The 21,107-nt window shown below is 44.5% G+C and overlaps 1 protein-coding gene across 4 annotated transcripts in view; it reads right to left on the reverse strand.

Annotated features, from left to right (window-relative positions):
* Window positions 1-174: 174 nt before the first annotated feature.
* LOC115198081 (NACHT domain- and WD repeat-containing protein 1) overlaps window positions 175-21,107 on the reverse strand; it is a 28,317-nt gene continuing 7,384 nt past the window's right edge. For 2 of the 4 annotated variants that reach the window (XM_029759760.1, XM_029759762.1), the window contains exons 11-32: window positions 19,954-20,093; window positions 19,671-19,781; window positions 19,297-19,458; window positions 18,948-19,071; window positions 18,310-18,513; window positions 16,693-17,040; window positions 15,608-16,134; window positions 15,351-15,490; window positions 15,060-15,188; window positions 14,624-14,958; window positions 14,362-14,495; window positions 5,566-5,694; window positions 4,554-4,801; window positions 4,037-4,202; window positions 3,430-3,631; window positions 2,671-2,801; window positions 2,225-2,358; window positions 1,982-2,136; window positions 1,711-1,917; window positions 1,322-1,416; window positions 1,067-1,191; window positions 175-639 (exon numbers count right to left, since the gene is read on the reverse strand). In XM_029759760.1, coding sequence (XP_029615620.1) covers window positions 362-639; window positions 1,067-1,191; window positions 1,322-1,416; window positions 1,711-1,917; window positions 1,982-2,136; window positions 2,225-2,358; window positions 2,671-2,801; window positions 3,430-3,631; window positions 4,037-4,202; window positions 4,554-4,801; window positions 5,566-5,694; window positions 14,362-14,495; window positions 14,624-14,958; window positions 15,060-15,188; window positions 15,351-15,490; window positions 15,608-16,134; window positions 16,693-17,040; window positions 18,310-18,513; window positions 18,948-19,071; window positions 19,297-19,458; window positions 19,671-19,781; window positions 19,954-20,093 — 4,224 coding nt within the window. In that variant the 3' untranslated portion in view covers window positions 175-361. Of the gene's footprint in view, window positions 640-1,064; window positions 1,192-1,321; window positions 1,417-1,710; window positions 1,918-1,981; window positions 2,137-2,224; window positions 2,359-2,670; window positions 2,802-3,429; window positions 3,632-4,036; window positions 4,203-4,553; window positions 4,802-5,565; window positions 5,695-14,361; window positions 14,496-14,623; window positions 14,959-15,059; window positions 15,189-15,350; window positions 15,491-15,607; window positions 16,135-16,692; window positions 17,041-18,309; window positions 18,514-18,947; window positions 19,072-19,296; window positions 19,459-19,670; window positions 19,782-19,953; window positions 20,094-21,107 lie in introns of those variants that run through there. The other 2 variants (XM_029759761.1, XM_029759763.1) reach the window with 2 other exon arrangements.

The following is a 21,107-nucleotide window of genomic DNA, read 5'->3' on the forward strand; positions in this document are numbered from 1 at the left end:
ACTACTTCACATTTTAGGTTATTTTATGATTTCGTTCCCAACTGTCATTTTCAACTGACCATCCTCAGGTGCAGCACTTTGATTTGCTATATAATGATGATAATCGGGGGCACTATCAGAATGGTATTTCATGTTTGTGAAGACATTCTACATATTCTTTGACAAACTAGTGTAATAGCATGTAACATTTATTTTATATCCATTAAAACAGTTATTGCAGATCGGAGACCAATCCTTGTCTTTTCTTATATACATTTTCACATTCATTCTTCTACTTATCAGGTCATCCTGTTCGAAGACTGGTGTCTCAGTAAGTCAGGATATTTCCAAATACTCATGATATGAAGTTCCTGAACGAACTCTACTCCAGTCCTACATGTGTCTGACTGTCCTTTTCGTCTTCATCCTCGCTGCTACTGGATTCTGCGAACACGTCTTCGTCCCTGGAGCTGGTTCCCACGGCGACCCCCTGTGATTGTGACGTCAGTCTGACGGCGATGAGGGCAGGGCTGTGGCTAAGGCCCAACAGTAGGGTGCTACTGTTGTCTCCTCCAAGGAGGGTCAGACACTGGACATGGGCATCAGGGGAAAGGACAGACAGGACGTTGCAGGCCTCCAGGTCCCATAGGCTCAGCTCACCTGTGTGAATAAAACAGCATGAATTGTCACTTTACTATAACCTGTGGTAGCAATACATAAACACAATATAACTCTCACTCTACTTTCACCTGAGTGTGAACACCCTGTTCCACTCACCACTATCCCTTACAGATGCGCTCAAATATAGTGGCACCCTTTGCACTTGTCGAGAATGACTTTCCTCCAGCCAAATGTATCTGAATTTGGAATAATTTAGTCCAGATCATTTGACTTTGAAGTGAGTTTAGATTTTTGTTTTGAGTCCTGTGCATGTTTGAAAACCATGTTTCCCCCCCGCCACATCTATTTTGAGAAGAAATACTGACTTGTGCAAGGTTGCCAATATCTTTGTGCACAGAGAAACCTAATTATTTCACTTTTCTACATAGGGAAAGATAGCTGAAAATGTAAGTGATCTCTGTCCTACCTGCTAGTAGAATGGCTTTGGCTCCTCCCTCAGTGATATAAAGCTGGTTGGACCCTCCTAACCTCAGGCTGGCATAGCCAGAGATAGTCTTGTGATTCCTCCTGAAGGGATCCCACACTTTAAGCCTAATCAGGAGAAGAGGTAAGCATGAGCTTTCTCATTGTGACAGAACATACGGGATGAGCCATATGTTTCGATACGGAACTTAATGACTGAGAGATGTTATGAGTTACGTGTCATTTGGAAACGTATTACTTGTTACATCCGCTGACCCCAAAGGCGACTCTGCTGGCATCATCTGTGATAGCCACACAACAGACTCCTGGCTCGTTCTTCAATCTTTTCCTCACCTTCACAAGTGTAAAAAACACAATCATTTGGGGGGGGGGGGGGTCAAATAATTTAGCCAGTGTACTGTAAAATAGTGTTGTCAGTGATCCCAGATGGACAACAAAGCTATTTGAATCTGGCTTTATACTGTACACTCAGAAGAAAAGGTTATATCTGGAACCCGTTGAAGAACCCTTTTTGGTTTCACGTACAAACCCTTTCCACAGATGGTTAAACATAGAACTCAAAAGGGTTCTACCTAGAATAAAAAGGGTTCTCTTATGGGGGACCCTTTTCTCTAAGAGTGTACATACCGTGCCTTTCTGAAGGTCCCAGAGGGTGAGGTAGGGTATATGCTGAGCTTGGCTGTAGTTGGCCAGCACCAGGTGTCCCCCGAGGTGGGTGAGGGCGGCGGTGTGGAGGATCAGCAGGGATGTCCTGTCCTCCAGGGTGTGGAGGTGGTCCTGGGACCCCACGCTGAAAACGTTGAGGTGGTGGGAGAAATAGGAACACACCACCACCTGGTAGTGAGGGGATCAGGGGAATGAAGATACATCACATCACACACAAACACACACATTTTACCTGTTGGTCCCCACTGAGAAGGTACTGGTCTATGGAGTTGTATTTCTCCCTGTCCAGACTGCGCTGCTCCTCCTTCTCCCTCTGATCCTCCTTCTCCAGCCTCCTACACTTAGCAGAGTGGCTCTCTGTCCGTCTGTCCCAGGGCATCACTAGAGCTAGAGGAAATAGTCACCAAATAGTAGTCAAATAGCTTAGCTAGATCCCCGTGCATAACTTTTCTGGTATGGTCTCTGGTATTGTTACCTGTGGTCTCATTTGGTGGTATCTGGGACTGTCTGTCTCTGACGGTGCTGCTGGACAGAAGAGACTCTGTGTGGGATGCTTTCATCCTCCCTTTGATATACCCAGACTCCAGGTCCCACAAAATCAGATGGTTCCTGTAACTCCCAACAGTCCAAATACAACAGGTTACGATCCCTGTAACTCCCAACAGTCCAAATACAACAGGTTATGGACAATGAAAAACCTATCTAGCCTTCCACATCCCAAAAGCAGTTCACAACAATGAGGCAAAACGTATTAGGGGCAACAATGAACACGACAACGTTAAGCTGTGAGACAATTAGGATGCTAAGAAGGTATTATTAATCTGTATTAACTGGCTCAGAGGGACTTTATTTGGGGTGTGGTGTTTCAGGTAGTGGACTAAGTTAGCTGGTGCTTGTTTTAAGTAACCGAATCGCTCTCACCTCGTCTCAGACAAACCCAGGAGTAGCTGTCCCTCCAGGAGCCTGTATTCGTGTTGGGGACAGGGGACAATGTAGAGACCAGACTGTCTCCTCACGTAGCTTCTCTTGATCAGGTCATACACCAGTAGAGTCTATGGAGTCAAGTGAAACAGAAGATGAATGACTAGGCTTTAGCTCAGTGGGCTAACACAGTCTTGTTGCATGTAGGAGACCCGGGCTAGAACCTATAGGCCAGGGATCATCAGCTAGATTCAGCCGCGGGCCGATTTGTTTCTAGAGCGGATGGACGGGGGGCCGTAACATAATTACAAATCATTTGTAAACGGAAAATTGAAGCCCAAACAGATTTAATGTTTGACTAAAACCTAATCATTTCAAATCTTGCTTACATTTGTATACGACCACATGTCTCTCTATTATGAGTGGGAATACTTGGGAACAGATTTCTTAAATTAAAATCATTTGGAGCTGATTTCCTAGTGTTTTCAGTCTATTATGTCCAACAATAAAAAACAATATATATATATATTTATTTTTTTGCTCAGAAAACTTGGGGGGGGCCAAATAAAACCACACACCATTTGGGGAACCCTGCTATAGGCAGTCACATGCAGAGCACATATGTCACTACAAGTATGCTACTGTCAACTAATGAAATGACTTCAAGTGTAACCATGAAGTGAAAGAACAGCGTAGATCCGAGTGGATTCAGTATGGATACCAGGCTAACTGATACATGAAGTAGGGGGAGCTGGTGACCTGGAATATGGGTGAGGGGGTGTCTGTGAAGGTGGCCGTCCCTCTGTCTGTCAGGATGTACAGCTTCAGGTCGCGGGCCAAGGCCACGTCGGTGTTGCCATAGAGACCGTGCTCCACTCTGACTGGCCGACCTGTGAACCTTGATCTGGCCAGGTTCCAGACCCGTACCGTGCCAGGCCGTAGGGACTTGCACACCGCGTAACTGTCACCAGAAGGGAGATTAGAACCAGGAAAGAGCAAGACATCAAAGCAGATGCGTGAGGGTGCATCTCAATAATCTAAAGTGGCTTCCTTCCTCCTTGTCTCATCTCCTTCAACTGGCAATGCTGTGAAAGAGCTGGGCAGGAGGAGCAAATCCCCAGTAGGTATGTACACTTCTCATCTATGCTGTGTGAATAGAACAGTGAATACGAAGGAGATGAGAGGAGAGAAGGATAGCAATTTAGCCTATTGAGATGACATGTTTAAAGAAACCAATAACGTCTGAATATTTAAAATACCATTATCAGTACTATTTAAACAATACAGCAAATAGTACAAAGAATACTAATCCTAATATTATTGAGATAATAGTACGGTAAATAGTAGATTGTTGATAAAGACCTACCGTGGGTGTTTCCCCATGAGGATGACCTCTTCTGTGCCGTCGCTCTTCACCTTGTGGACATTGTAGGTGAGGGTCTGGTCGTTGACCCTGGAGGACAGGTCCCACAGCCTTGGGTACCTCTCCCCACTGCACACCCCCACACAGAACCGTAGTTCCAAGCACACACCTACAGACAGGGGAGGAGAGAGGACCAATAGGAAATGGTTTTCCTGAAACGTAACTCCATGTCAATTTAGCATCAAAAGTAAACGGTTTGTATCCGTCAATGTTAGTCTCGGGAATTCATTGATAGGTCATGTCATGTGAATTAAATGGTTGTATGTTTATTCACTGGGCTTTTCTTTATGAATCCATAGCAGTCTCTCCACCGTTAGACACAAACACTGCAAGATAATGCAGGATGAACTTGAAGCCTTTTCTGAACAGTCTCCGACCACCACATTCTAACCGATTTCCAATCAATCAACCAAGAGAGCAACCAATGCCTGTAAGTCTCCACCTAACCGCTCTTACTAACCTGCAGTCAGTATCCCGGGGAAGCGGGCGATGTGTTTGTGGTCCTCTGTCTCCAGGTTCCATGTCACGACCTGCGTGATGCCGGTGCGGGGGGAGGGGCAGAAGGCCACGGCGTGCGTCCCCATCCTGTTGACAGTGACCTGGGAGATGTAGTCCTGGCTGCAGCCCAGGATGGAGCGCTGGTACTGGAAACTGGCTGTGCTGTACAGCTCAATATGAATGATCTCACTGTCCCGCTTGTAAGGGTACCTGGGAGGGATAAACATAGGCAGGTGCACTATGAATAGCAATGGTCTGTTTCTTTAATAAAACATCTAATATGATAATGTGATTATAATGCCATGATAGACTTTTCAGAAGCACTTATGACTACTCTGTTCATAAGGCATTATACACGCACACATCTATAATGCCTCATGAGCTATGCATTCTGTGTTGTAATGCATAACATAGGGTTATGGTTAATGGAGGGGATGCATACTTGCACTTAAAGTAACTGTCCAGTGAAAATCTCACTTTTAAAAGTTTATATTCTGTTAACTCATACCTATAGGCCTACTCGTATGTGGCCAAAGCATAAATTATAGAAAAAAACACATCAATCTTGTATCTCAAGCAGACCGTTTAAAAAAAATGGTTGTCATTTCCTCATGACATAACATGACATGTTGGCTCATTGCCTGAGCTGGCCAATCAGCTGTCTACTCCTATGAATATTTTTAATGACCGGTATACACCCCTCACCATTCTGTTTTTTGGGGTACGTCCACACCATTCTGTTTTTGGGGCACGTCCACACCATTCTGTTTTTGGGGCACGCCCTCACCATTCTGTTTTTGGGGTACGCCCACACCATTCTGTTTTTGGGGCACGCCCTCACCATTCTGTTTTTGGGGTACGCCCACACCATTCTGTTTTTGGGGCACGCCCACACCATTCTGTTTTTGGGGCACGCCCACACCATTCTGTTTTTGGGGTACGCCCACACCATTCTAAATATATAAAACAGATACCTGCAGAAGAGCAGTAGGTACTGATTGGTCATCTCCACTGCTTGTATGGAGGCAGCACCATGCTGGGCTCTGAGGACAGACAACACAGCCCCCCCTCTGGCACTAAGCACCGCTGCCTGACCTCCAGACCTTGGAGACAGAGAGACAGAGAGAGAGAGAGAGAGAGAGAGAGAGAGAGAGAGAGACAACACGAGACGCACACACATGCACACACACAGAAAGAGAGAGGGAGAGAAGCCAGAAAAAGAGAGGGAGAAAACACAGAGAGGAACCCACAGACTATTAAAGGCCCATCAACACACTGCCTTGGCTACTCAGCCAGACCCACTCAGCCAGACCCACTCAGCCAGACTCAGCCAGACCCAGACTCAGCCAGACCCAGACCCAGCCAGACCCAGACTCAGCCAGACTCAGCCAGACCCAGACTCAGCCAGACCCAGACTCAGCCAGACTCAGACTCAGCCAGACCCAGCCAGACCCAGACTCAGCCAGACCCACTCAGCCAGACCCAGACTCAGCCAGACCCAGCCAGACCCAGACTCAGCTAGACCCAGACTCAGCCAGACCCAACCAGACCCAGACTCAGCCAGACCCAGCCAGACCCAGACTTAGCTAGACCCAGACTCAGCCAGACCCAGACTCAGCCAGACCCAGACTCAGCCAGACCCAGCACCTAACTCAAAGAGCCAATAAACCTTATAAAGCTTGCCAGATACTGGCCACGTCTCCACTTCAAAGGGCTGTATGGTTGTAAACACAGTAACAGGGTTTATTTGAGGTTTCACTGTTTTTTTTTAAAATGCGCTATTGTTAGCTATTTTTCCTAACAATACCAGTCCTGTGAGAACACAGCGGTAGCTTTGTAGAGTTAGTCATGACTACATATGGACCTCTGAATGGTCTTAATGTTTTCTCAAGTACTCAAATTCCTATATTGAAATACATACATTTGTAAGAATTTTGTATTATTTAAAATACAATCCACTGACAGTATTTCTAAAATAATATTTGGAAGCACTGTAATTTAAATGTGGTCTGCACACACAGCTGTCAAACTCTTTCCCTGTTACAGCAACCTGCCATATATATATTTTATTTAACCTTCATTTAACTACGCAAGTCAGTTAAGAACAAATTATTATTTACAATGACGGCCTACCAAAAGGCAAAAGACCTCATACAGGGACAAAAAAATATATAACATATAAATATAACATATATAAATATAGGACAAAACACACATCACGACAAGAGAGAACACAACATTACATAAAGAGAGACAGACCTAAGACAACAACATAGCAAGGCTGCAACACATGACAACACAGCATGGTATCAACACAACATGACAACAACATGGTAGCAAACAACATGGTAGCAGCACAAAACATGGTACAAACATAATTGGGCACAGACAACAGCGCAAAGGGCAAGAAGGTAGAGACAACAATACATCACGCGAAGCAGCCACAACTGTCATTAAGAGTGTCCATGATTGAGTCTTTGAATGAAGAGATTGAGATAAAACTGTCCAGTTTGAGTGTTTGTTGCAGCTCGTTCCAGTCGTTAGCTGCAGCGAACTGAAAAGACCGAGCGACCCAGGGATGTGTGTACTTTGGGGACCTTTAACAGAATGTGACTGGCAGAACGGGTGTCGTATGTGGAGGATGAGGGCTGCCGTAGATATCTCAGATAGGGGGGAGTGAGGCCTAAGAGGGTTTTATAAATAAGCATCAACCAGTGGGTCTTACGACGGGTATACAGAGATGACCAGATTACAGAGGAGTATAGAGTGCAGTGATGTGTCCTATAAGGAGCATTAGTGGCAAATCTGATGGCCGAATGGTAAAGAACCTCTAGCCGCTCGAGAGCACCCTTACCTGCTGATCTATAAATTATGTCTCCGTAATCTAGCATGGGTAGGATGGTCATCTGAAACAGGGTTAGTTTAGCAGCTGGTGTGAAAGAGGAGCGATTACGATAGAGGAAACCAAGTCTAGATTTAACTTTAGCCTGCAGCTTTGATATGTGCTGAGAGAAGGACAGTGCACCGTCTAGCCATACTCCCAAGTACTTGTATGAGGTGACTACCTCAAGCTCTAAACGCTCAGAGGTAGTAATCACACCTGTGGGGAGAGGGGCATTCTTCTTACCAAACCACATGACCTTTGTTTTGGAAGTGGTCAGAACAAGGTTAAAGGCAGAGAAAGCTTGTTGGACACAAAGAAAGCTTTGTTGTAGAGTATTTAACACAAAATCCAGGGAGGGGCCAGCTGAGTATAAGACTGTATCATCTGCATATAAATGGATGAGAGAGCTTCCTACTGCCTGAGCTATGTTGTTGATGTAAATTGAGAAGAGCGTGGGGCATAGCATTGAGCCTTAGGGGACTCCCTTGGTGACAGGCAGTGGCTGAGACAGCAGATTTTCTGACTTTATACACTGCACTCTTTGAGAGAGGTAGTTAGCAAACCAGGCCAAAGACCCCTCAGAGACACCAATACTCCTTAGCCGGCCCACAAGAATGGAATGGTCTACCGTATCAAAAGCTTTGGCCAAGTCAATTAAAATAACAGCACAACATTGCTTCGAATCAAGGGCAATGGTGACATCATTGAGTACCTTTAAGGTTGCAGTGACACATCCATAACCTGAGCGGAAACCAGACTGCATAACAGAGAGAATACAATAGACATCAAGAAAGCCAGTCAGTTGATTATTGACAAGTTTTTCCAACACTTTTGATAAACAGGGCAAAATAGAAATAGGCCTATAACATTTAGGATCAGCTTGATCTCCCCCTTTAAATAAAGGATGAATCGTGGCTGCCTTCCAAGCAATGGGAACCTCCCCAGAGAGGAGACAGGATAAAAAGGTCAGAGATAGGCTTGGCGATGATAGGGGCAGCAAACTTAAAGAAGAAAGGGTCTAAACCATCTGACCCAGATGTTTTTTTGGGGTCAAGTTTCAGGAGCTCCTCTAGCACCTCGGACTCAGTGACTGCCTCCTGCAGGGAGAAACTGTGTTGCGGGGCAGGAGGAAAAGAGGGAGAAGCATTGGGGATAGTCACATTAGAAGGGGTGGGAGATGAGGAAATGTTGGACGGGCAAGGAGGCATGGCTGAGTCAAATAGGAATCCTGACTTAATGAAGTGGTGATTAAAGAGCTCCGCCATGTGCTTCTTGTCAGTTAATAACCACATCAACTTTAAGGGACATGGGCAGCTGTGAGGAGGGTTTATTCTCCAGGTCTTTAACCGTTTTCCAGAACTTCTTGACAGAGAGAGAACTGCTCCTTAAAGTAACTAACTTTGACCTTCCGGATAGCCTAAGTGCACTTATTTCTCATTTGCCTGAATGAGAGCCAGTCAGCCTGAGTATGCGCATGCCGAGCCTTTCGCCAAATTAAATTCTTGAGGTGAATTAACTTTGCAAGTTCACGGTCAAACCAGGGGCTGAACCGGTTTTTAATTCTCATTTTCTTTATGGGGGCATGTTTGTTAACAATACCACTGAAAATATCAAAAAAGAAGGTCCAAGCTGATTCTATACCATTTTATGAAAGAAGGCTTGTTTATTTCTTTGTTTTTTAGCAAGTGAATATGACAAATCAGGACAGGTCATTTCACTGAGCAGCCATTACAAACACAGGCTGTAAAACAGTGATCACTAAGGTCATTACAGAAAACACCAGACTGATACCTATCAGGATTATTTGTGAGGATAACATCAAGAAGAGTAGACTTTTCTGGGTGTTTGGAGTCATACCTTGTTTGAGTGGTAACAATCTGATAAAGATTTAGGGAGTCCCATTGCTTTAGGACTGGGTCAAGTGGTTTAAGCATGTCCCAGTTTAGGTCACCTAGCAGGATAAATTCAGACTTAGTGTAAGGGGCCAGGAGAGAGCTTAGGGCAGGTAAGGTACAGGTAGGGTACAGGCTGGTGCTGATGGAGGTCGATAGCACCCAGCAACAGTCAACAAAGAGCTATTTGAAAGTTTAATACTTAAAACCAGCAAATCAAATTGTTTGGGGACAGACTTGGTGGAGACAACTGAGCACTGAAGGTGATCCTTGGTAAAGATTGCCACTCCCCCACTTTTGGAAGATCTGTCTTGCCGAAAAAAGGTTATTACCAGAAAGGTTAACATCAGTATTCAAAACACTCTTCCTTAACCACGTCTCAGTAATGACGAACACATCTGGATTGGAGCTGTGAACTGTGACAATAACTCTAGTACGAAGTTGGACCCAGGCGCAGAGAAACACAGCAGGCAGAGGTGAGGGCAAATCCAGAATGTTTACTGAAGTATTCACAGGAAAAACAACAAAGTAAGTTCACCTGAGTACAACACAAAACAAGACAAGAGACCTGAGCAACCAGCCCAGTTCCATAGAGGAACCTAAATAGCCCTAAACCAGGTGAAACCAATAATCCCAATCAGGCTCACCTGGACACTAGAAACATAAGGGTACCCTCCAGTGGCACCCTCAGGTATAACACTCCATGATGACCTCTAACCTGTGACAGGACCCCCCCCCCTCCCTCCCTCAAGACGTTCCACCAGGGGTAGCTGGACATCGACAGAAGTCCCGAATGAGTCCGGGGTCCAAAATGTCCCGGGAGAACCCAGGACCGTTTCTCAGGACCGTAACCCTCCCAGTCCACGAGATACTGAGACCCACCGTGTAGGCTGGCTGTCGCGCTATCATGCGAGGCGGAGGCCGAGTGGCCGGAACCAGAGGACTGGATACCACAGGTTTGAGTCTGGAGATGTGGAAAGTGGGATGAACCCTCTAACATGAACCCACACTTTCAATTGATCCCTTTTAGGTAATACGTTTCTAGTGTTAACATGCAGAAAACCCAGGCTTTTACGAGAGCAGAAATCAGTGAAGCAGATATCAGAGCACAAGTCAGAATTGGGGCTAGCAACAGTAGATGGGCCAGGGTGTACATGCACATTTACAGATATCATCAACAGTAATACAATCAAGGCACGGCAGAGGACAGGGAGAGCTCTACAGCGCTGATTTATGACATCTGAATGTGCGTCAGATGGCAACAAGATCATATTGTACAGCAATTTCATCAGGTAACATGAATACAAAGACGGTGAGAGGTGGTTAGAATAGGATGGGAGATCAAAAGACTGTGTAACCAATAGAGAGTCAGAGTCCCGAGTGTGGGAACAAACACAGTCTGTCCCACGGTTGGGTAAAGAAAGTTCGTAGTCAACAAAGCATGCAGGAGTCATGAGGCAAATAGCAAAATGCACAAGAAAAAAAACATACAGTTGAAGTCAGAAGTTCACATACACTTAGGTTGGAGTCATTAAAGCTCGTTTTTCAACCACTCCACAAATTTCTGGTTAACAAACTATAGTTTTGGCAAGTCAGTTAGGACATCTACTTTGTGCATGACACAAGTAACTTTTTCCAACAATTGTTTACAGACAGATTATTTCACTTATAATTCACTGTATCACAATTCCAGTGGGTCAGAAGTTTATATACAATAAGTTGACTGTGCCTTTAAACAGCTTGGAAAATTCCAGAAAATTATGTCATGGCTTTAGAAGCTTCTGATAGGCTAATTGATATAATTTGAGTCAATTGGAGGTGTACCTGTGGATGTATTTCAAGGCCTACCTTCAAACTCAGTGCCTCTTTGCTTGACATCATGGGAAAATCAAAAGAAATCAGCCAAGATCTCATTAAAAAAAATTGTAGACCTCAACAAGTCAGGTTCACCCTTGGGAGCAATTTCCAAATGCCCAAAGCTCCCACGTTCATCTGTACAAACAATAGTACGCAAGTATAAACACCATGGGACCACGCAGCCGTAATACCGCTCAGGAAGGAGACGCGTTCTGTCTCCTAGAGATGAATGTACTTTGGTGCGAAAAGTGCAAATCAATCCCAGAACAACAGCAAAGGACCTTGTGAAGATGCTGGAGGAACAGGTACAAAAGTATCTATATCCACAGTAAAACGAGTCCTATATCAACATAACCTGAAAGGCCGCTCAGCAAGGAAGAAACCACTGCTCCAAAACCACATTAAAAAGCCAGACTAGGGTTTGCAACTGCAAACAAAGATCATACTTTTTGTAGAAATGTCCTCTGGTCTGATGAAACAAAAATAGCACTGTTTGGCCATAATGACCATCGTTACGTTTGGAGGAAAAAGGGGGAGGCTTGCAAGCTGAAGATCACCATCCCAACCGTGAAGCACAGGGGTGGCAGCATCATGTTGTGGGGGTGCTTTGCTGCAGGAGGGACTGGTGCACTTTACAAAATAGATGGCATCATGAGGCAGGAAAATTATGTGGATATATTGAAGCAACATCTCAAGACATCAGTCAGGAAGTTAAAGCTTGGTCACAAATGGGTCTTCCAAATGGCCAAGGACCCCAAGCATACTTCCAAAGTTGTGGCAAAATGGCTTAAGGACAACAAAGTCAAGGTATTGGAGTTGCCATCACAAAGCCCTGACCTCAATCCTATAGAAAATTTGTGGGCCGAACTGAAAAACCGTGTGCGAGCAAGGAGGCCTACAAACCTGATTCAGTTACACCAGCTCTATCAGGAGGAATGGGCCAAAATTCACCAAACTTATTGTGGGAAGCTTGTGGAAGGCTACCCGAAACATTTGACCCAAGTTAAACAATTTAAAGGCAACTTCTGACCCACTGGGAATGTGATGAAAGAAATAAAAGCTGAAAAAAATAATTCTCTCTACTATTATTCTGACATTTCATATTCTTAAAATAAAGTGGTGATCCTAACTGACCTAAGACAGGGAATGTTTACTTGGATTAAATGTCAGGAATTGTGAAAAACTGAATTTAAATGTATTTGGCTAAGGTGTATGTAAACTTCCGACTTCAACTGTATATAACGACTTGGGGCTAGCAAATTGTAAGTTCAGAGTCACTGTGTGCTGGAGGCGAGCAAAAGCTCGGGGGGGGGGGGGGGGGGGGGGGGGGGGACAGGCCAGGGCAGATGGTGAACAGATCGCCAGGTGGAATCCAAGCAGCAGTGCAGCAGGCTATATAGATGGTAATCACCAGAAACCGAAGCCCAATTTATTATACTGTAACCATCCACAGACAGCTTGTATTACTAACTACCTCAACGACCCAATTTGTCATTCCTTTAACATCTACACCACTCAGGTGTGAGAGGATGGATTCCACCAGCCAATCACATTATCCACGACATCCTCCTCCATCCTCCCATTTAATCAAGTCATGAAATAAGATTAAGATTTAACACTGCCTGGAAAATGTATCGTTTCATGTGTCATGTACACATATCCTGATGTCCAACGTTATCCGTCTATTCGACAGGGGCTTATGTGCGAAAAGGTTCTCTAACATACCGGATTACATTTTAATAGGCACCTGAGAAGTAGTCTGTTTGAATAATTCAACGGTGTTTTCAAACCGCACTGGTGAAATCTGTCATCTACTACGCTCGCCTGATTTCACAGCGTGTTAACAATGAGGGCATGTGATATTATTTAAGAGCCAGAGCAGGAGAAGTGACACCTGTCACTAATTGATTATTACTCTATGGCACTAAGAGACAATCACCATTAGCCCCAACGCAAAATAACCAAAAAACGAATAAGAAAGACCGAAAGCAAACAAAATATCATCAATAATGTGAGAAAAAATAACTAAATATTGTTTACTCTATCGACCATGGATTTTTTTTTCAATATTCAAGGTTGCGTGTAAAACACTGAGTCTCAATGTCCTTGAATCTCCCTATGTGTATAATTGGTTTGTTTAGTGTTTCGTTTTTTGTGTGGACCAGTTACAGACTAGCTGTTGTTACGGACTAGCTGTTGTCACGGACTAGCTGTTGTTACGGACTAGCTGTTGATACGGACTAGCTGTTGTTACGGACTAGCTGTTGATACAGACTAGCTGTTGATACAGACTAGCTGTTGTCACAGACTAGCTGTTGTTACGGACTAGCTGTTGTCACGGACTAGCTGTTGTCACGGACTAGCTGTTGTTACGGACTAGCTGTTGTTACAGAGGACTAGCTGTTGTTACAGAGGACTAGCTGTTGTTACGGACTAGCTGTTGTTACAGAGGACTAGCTGTTGTTACAGAGGACTAGCTGTTGTTACGGACTAGCTGTTGTTACGGACTAGTTGTTGTTACAGAGGACTAGCTGTTGTTACAGAGGACTAGCTGTTGTTACAGAGGACTAGCTGTTGTTACGGACTAGCTGTTGTTACAGAGGACTAGCTGTTGTTACAGAGGACTAGCTGTTGTTACAGAGGACTAGCTGTTGTTACAGAGGACTAGCTGTTGTTACAGAGGACTAGCTGTTGTTACAGAGGACTAGCTGTTGTTACAGAGGACTAGCTGTTGTTACAGAGGACTAGCTGTTGTTACGGACTAGCTGTTGTTACAGAGGACTAGCTGTTGTTACAGAGGACTAGCTGTTGTTACAGACGACTAGCTGTTGTTACAGACGACTAGCTGTTGTTACAGACTAGCTGTTGTTACAGACTAGCTGTTGTTACAGAGGACTAGCTGTTGTTACAGAGGACTAGCTGTTGTTACGGACTAGCTGTTGATACAGACTAGCTGTTGATACAGACTAGCTGTTGTTACGGACTAGCTGTTGTTACGGACTAGCTGTTGTTACGGACTAGCTGTTGTTACGGACTAGCTGTTGTTACGGACTAGCTGTTGTTACGGACTAGCTGTTGTTACGGACTAGCTGTCGTTACAGACTATCAGGGATCTGAATCAAGGACTAAACTCTGACCTGTAGGCGAAAAGGACATAGTCTTTGATAGAGTTGTGGGAGACCAGTACGGAATGGTCTTTATGGATGGGGTCACAGTCCAGGGTAATGTTGACACAGCACAGTAGAGAGCAGGACGAGACCAGGTCGAACACCTGAGAGGTCACAGAGAGGTCAATCAATCACCACGGTAACAAATATCCAATGTCAAGGGACTGAACATAAACAATTAGCGTTTATGTTGCTTATGCTGATGTGATAATATATTGGACTATTGCAATACCTTCACCAGGTGACTTCCATCATAGAAGGCTACCAGCAGCTGTCCGTCACAGGCGGTGGTTACCACAGGAACATCCAAAGAGTCACTCTCGGAGTAGATCACTTTCCCAGAATCCACTTCTCTGACCTGCAGACTCTGTCCCATGCGAACCACCAGGACCCTGTCCTCCAGACAGAGAGTAAGGGAGTCGCCCACCACACCCCCCACCCCCTCCAGAGTCCTCACGGCGCGCCCCAGCTCCAGGTCCCACACCTTCAGGGTGCCGTCCCCATCGCAGGTGGCTGCCACCAGACCCCTCCGTCCCCTGGTCAGGGCCGTTACTATGGACGTGTGGCCTGGAGCAGAGCCAGGGGAAAAGGCATTCATCATGCCATTTACCTAGAATGGCATAGGGTAACATAACAACCATGTCTTCATGTTTGTGATAGTTCTTTACCTGCCAGCAGGGTGTGTGGGATCTCTCCTGGGGGCACCAGAAAGCTGTAGGAGGGCACCAGGACTGGCAGAGAGGAACGGGCACACTGGGCCAGCAGGGCATGCAGGTAGCTAAACCTCTGTGGGTCACCTGGTATGAACACAATACACTGACAGAGAGCAGGCCATACAGCTGGAACCTCGTATCGAAGCTTTTTTAAAATTGTGTTGGAGGTACTTCAAACTCATCCATTTGAGACGTTGAGATGCTACTTTATCCATCAGTGACAATTGTAAGGGAGGTGAAGTGTACCTGGAGCCACGGGGAGGTCTTCAGCAACTATCTGTCCCAGACGGCCCATAACCTGGGAGGCCAGCTGGCAGGGGTCCTGGAGCAGCACGGTCCTGGAGAGCTCCAGAGTAGCAGCCAACACCTCCATATCTACCGACTCCCTGGGGGGGGATGGAAGGTGAGATTAGAGCGGAACAAAGAGAGAAGACACACATCACTTATCTCAAACATACAGAATCAAACAGCAACTCAAAAGAAGTATCTAACAGAGAACCTACTTCTCTGGCAGCATGACGCCCTTCAGGTCCTCTTCAATATGGAGCACAGACAGACCCCAGGCCTTGTGCAGCAGGAACTCATAGTTAAACACACACTCAGACAGGAAGGCCTGTATCTGGCCTGACCGAACCAGGTGGTAGGGCAGGCCATGGAGCTTTCTGAGGTTAAACACATAACTTTTCGTCGAGTCCTCCTCCAGTGTCCACGCCAGCGGCTGAAATATGTTTCTGTGTTGGCTATCCGTACCCCGGAAGTAGTCTGCATAGTTTGCGTGTAGAAGCATGCGGGAATCGTCCGTTTTGAGGTATCGTTTCACACACACCCTACCCAGCTCGGAGTGGGTCCAGCGGTAGACCCAAGTCCCATCTGTCTCCGCCTCCGTCAGGTGACTCCCAAGGTCTCGTCTCAGCCGCGCCCACAGCACGCACGGCACCCTGGGAAGGCTGGAGGAGGAAGTGGAGGATGAATGGGAGAGCGATACTTCCTGTAGAACCTTCTCATCTCTCCCCAGTAGATCCAGTAGTTCCTAATGATCATAATAATAATAATAACGATAATAATAACAACAACAATAATAACAATAACAACAAAAACAATAACTACAATTATAACAATAATAACAACTATAATAATAACAACAATAACAATAATAAAACCTACAATAATAATAACAATAATCATAATTACAATAACAACAACTATAAAACTATAAGAATAACAAATATAATAATAACTATAATAAAAAATATATAATAATAACAATAATAATATCAAAAATAATAATACTAACAATAATAATAACTAATAATAACCATAATAATAATAATAATAATAACTATAATAATAATAAAAACAATAACTATAATAATAGCAATAATAATAACTATAATAATAGTATATGTAGAATAGAATAGCTTTATTTTTCTCAAGAGAATTTTCCGATTTAAAATTCAAATCCCAGTACATGAGGTACAATTCAAGACAATGTCCAGCTGTGTGATTGGTCTGGCTCTCTATTTCTGTTGTTATTCCCTGTGCTCACAGCTCTTTACATTCTCCTTCACTACCAATGTGTTTCACCCACCTCTTCCGTGGCGCCCCCTCTGGAGAGTGATATAACCGCGGCGGCCCGTCTCACCAGCTGCTCCCCGTGGGCCCTCTCCAAGCAAGCCAGCAGGCCTACGTAGAGCCCTCCCAGGTCGGGTGGGAGGCTTAGGCTGCCCTGGGGGGAGAAGGAGCTCCAGAGGACGGACTCAGCATAGACAGCCTCCAGGTAGAGAGGGGAGGGACAGGAAAGGCAGGCCTGGAGGAGAAGCTGCCACTGCCAGTCCTGGAGCCTGCGGTGGTCAGTCTGGAGTTGATGTTCTAGAGCCTTAGTGATGTCATCAGGACTGAGGGGTGGTAGGGACAGGACAGTGGGCTGGGCTGACTTCTGGATAGGGAAGGGAAAAACCGGAGAATTTCATAATCAGTTTGATACTAGCATAATGACAGAGGGTTTTAGATAGAACATGTACCTGAATGGTACCTGTCAGGATGTCTCACATACAGTAACTTAGCAACACGCAGGCCACACACACCTGAGGATCTCGCCTTTTCAACCATCTACTTCCTGTGTTTGAGGGGTGAAATTCACCTGTCACTTAAATCTCGCTGGATTGATTGTTTTCATTTTACTCTGGCGACTCTTCCCACTCTTGCTTGTGCCATTCGTTTTTTCCCGTTAATGTAACGACCACGGAAACTTTTGTATTGACCAATCAAACACACCCCGGTTGTGGCCCGAAATGGACTCAATGGAATACAATGGTTTTCCGTTGCATCTATGAGAACGCCAACGCTCGGTCTGGGATTTAACGTCTCGATACTTACATCACAAGAAATAGAAGATAGATATCTTTATTTAGGTGGGTGTTGATTTTTTTTTTTTTACAATTAAAAAAAGTTTTTTAATACAGTTGAAATGTTTAGAAATTAGATGCACTGAAATTAAAGCATTTTTTTCGCAAAGGAACACACAGATTATAGTGATATTATGTTTGATCTCAAACAATGTAAAGTATGTACATATACTGTAGGTAATCTATTTTAAATTGCGTGGGTATTCTTCTCTTGACACACTTGTTGAATTATGCAAGAGAACGTGACAAAATACAGTAATGAATCATTAATGAGGCAGTCTAGACAGCGCAGTTTATGATTACAGATAGGCCCTAGACAAAGGAAGTTTTTGGCGGTTGAAACCCTGTTCCACCCCTTTATGTTAATGTATTAATTTATGCAAATACACCCAGTGAAGATGAGGCACAGATCATTTTTCCTAGTATTTAAAAAAAAAATACTTGATATACAAAAATAGTATATATACACGGGTGCTTTATAAGAAAATAAATGTGACATTTTACAATAAATTGAATATCTGAATTCCCACCAAAATTCCAGAATTGTGCCATTATTTGTCCATGCCAATACAATGTTTATGTGAAATAAATGGTGAATTTAAACAATTCTAAATATTTGGAGTATCTTCATCCATTGTCCAACTGTTGCATTTATCAGAATTCTATTTGAAACATTTTAACGACCGTTGCCACAGTAACAGCGTTCCTCCAGATTACAAAGTGACACGAGATAAAGTGGGCAGCCTCAGCAATGGTAGGATAAACACTGTTGTACAGTATCTTTGTCAACCGGTCCTGACCTGCAGGCTGTGGGCGCAGGCAGAGTCTGTGGTGGCAGACAGGATGAGGTGGACATGTGGGGGGAGAGGTGTAGACAGCCAGGAGACGTCTGCTCCGTGCTCCTCAGAAAGAGCATCTATCCCGTCCAGGACAAGGATTACGGGGCTGTCCGGCCTCACCTGACCCAGCAGTGAGTGGAACTCATTCATCAACTCAGGGAGACCCTGGGTTGGATGGACACAGAATGATATTGGTCATTTAATGTTTTGTATTCAATGTATTTTCATGTTTGTACCTATTTTTGGTCTATGGACATAACTTTTCTGGTATATGATGACAAAATGTGGTTTTGGGGTGAAGTATCCCTTTACAGCTGACCAATATGAGCATTTTACCTTATCTATTCTATCAAGACAGCATTCGTACTCTTCTATATGGGAATTGCATTGGTTGGAATAAGATGACAGATACGTATATGTCAGAGGTAGCTACCTCAGAGAGTTCAGTGTGATGGCTGTAGTTCTCAGCCAGCTGAATAAGATGATAGATACTGTATGTATGTGTCAGGTAGCTACCTCAGAGAGTTCAGTGTGATGGCTGTAGGTCTCAGCCAGCTGAATAAGATGATAGATACTGTATGTATGTGTCAGGTAGCTACCTCAGAGAGTTCAGTGTGATGGCTGTAGGTCTCAGCCAGCTGAACACACAGGTTCTGGAGAACCAGACGCACATTCCTGCTCTCGCCCGTCAGGCCCACGAAACACACCAGCACCTTCAGAGCTCTGAGAGGGAGAACATGCAAGTCCAGTTTGTGAGAACTACAGAATCCTTCATATACACTCCGTCACAGGAATAGTATGGTTTGCTTATCACTAAGCAGTATGGATTCCAGAGAGCACTTCAATTCTTGACTTAGGATCATATCGTATTCTTAAACTGAAATAAGTGCATAATACCTTAACATTTTTATAAACATTTCCCATTGATGTCATAGAGCCACCCCTCACCCAGTAATCCAGGAGGGGGCGAGGTGTGCCAGTCTGGCCATGGTGGTGCTCTTGCCCCAGCCAGGGGGACCCAGGAGGAGGATAGGCCTGAGAGAAGACCCCTCCTCCACAGCCCTCCTCATCTCACCCAGGAAGCCATCTCTCAACACATGGTGACTTTCCCTGGAGAGAGACTAGTCATGATGACATCAAACCACTTTGAAGCTAGCCTGGTTTGAGATCTGTTTGTGCTCTCTTGCCAGCTCGTACGGTGCAATATTTGGCATGACAATTGACCATAGGAGTTGGCACAAACATACAGTATCTGAAACCAGGCTACTTAGAAGTATGCAGGTGGCCATTCTAAATTGAAGAAAACCAAACCAGAGACTTACAGAGTGTGTCCATGGTTTACATGGCGATGGATCTCCTCCTGTATCCTCATTCTAGATGCTTCTCTCCTTCTGATGTCAAAGGAGCCTTTGGCTTTGTTCCCCTTCATGACTCTGGAGTAGGGGGACAGCTCAACTCAACATTTATGCCATCGGTTAACTGTTACGCAATAATATTTGAGGGCCAACATAATGACAGATATACATGTAACCGTGTGATAAACATGTCACATAGTTCCAATATACTTTATTACATGTGTTATGCATTTATTTATTTCTCTCTCACTTGTTCAGAGAGTTGATGACAGTCCTCTGGAAGTGAGAGGAGATGTGTTCTGTGTAGAACTGTTGGGATCGGTTGTGTTTGGGGTTCAGGCCCTTCCTTCCCCAGTCCACGTTACGATCATAGATGTTGGTGTGGCGCAACTTAATGAGGGAAGAAGGGGCAATGTGTCAGTGGAGGCTCCTCGAAGGAGGAAGGGGAGAACCATCTTCCTCAGTGAATAAAATAAAAATTGTGAAACATTTTCAGTTATGCTTTTTAGATAAAACTATACTAAGTAAATTCACGTCACCAAATAATTGAATAAAACACACTGTTTTACATATAAAAGTCTACAGTAGCACCATGGTGTAGCTGGAGGACAGGTAGCGTCCGTCCTCCTCTGGGTACATTGACTTCAATACAAAACCTAGGAGGTTGATGGTTCTCGCCTCTTTCCATAGACTTACACAGTAATTATGACAACTTCAGGAGGACGTCCTCTAACCTATCAGAGCTCTTACAGCATGAACTGGCATGCTGTCCACCCAATCAAAGGATCAGAGAATGAATCTACTACTGAAAGCATAAGCTACAGCTAGCTAGCACTGCAGTGCATAACATCTGGTGAGTAGTTGACTCAAAGAGAGAAAGACAATAGTTGAACAGTTTTGAACAAATTATTTCTTCAAAAATGAATAAGAAGCAAGAGAGGGAGAGAGAGAGAGCAAGAGAGAGCTAGCTATAGCTCACGTTCACTTACTTAGCGAGCAAATGTAGCTAGCTAGTTTAGCCTATGTCAAACACCAGGCTCAAACAGAGAAGGATGCTATGTTAGCTAACTGGCTATGGTTATCCGATACTGTAACTCTTCCAAGTCAAGGTAAGCTTTTGGTTTCTATTAATTTATTGCCACTGGGGCCTGCCGGTGTAACTGCTAAACTGTTTGCTGACTGTACAATGTACTGAGTGATTGTAGCGGGTTTACTAACGCGTTAGTTGTAGTAGTTATGTTGACAATGATGTTAATATGGTGACAACGATGTAGGCTTTGTGTAGCGGTTTGGCTTGGAAAGTTTTTTTCTCGCCTGTGTAACAGTGTAGGTTCCGTCCCTCTCTTCGCCGCAACCCGGGCTCGAACCAGGGACCCTTGCACACATCAACAACTGACACCCACG

This window comes from Salmo trutta, chromosome 8, assembly GCF_901001165.1.
Source record: "Salmo trutta chromosome 8, fSalTru1.1, whole genome shotgun sequence".
NCBI classification, from domain to species: domain Eukaryota; kingdom Metazoa; phylum Chordata; class Actinopteri; order Salmoniformes; family Salmonidae; genus Salmo; species Salmo trutta.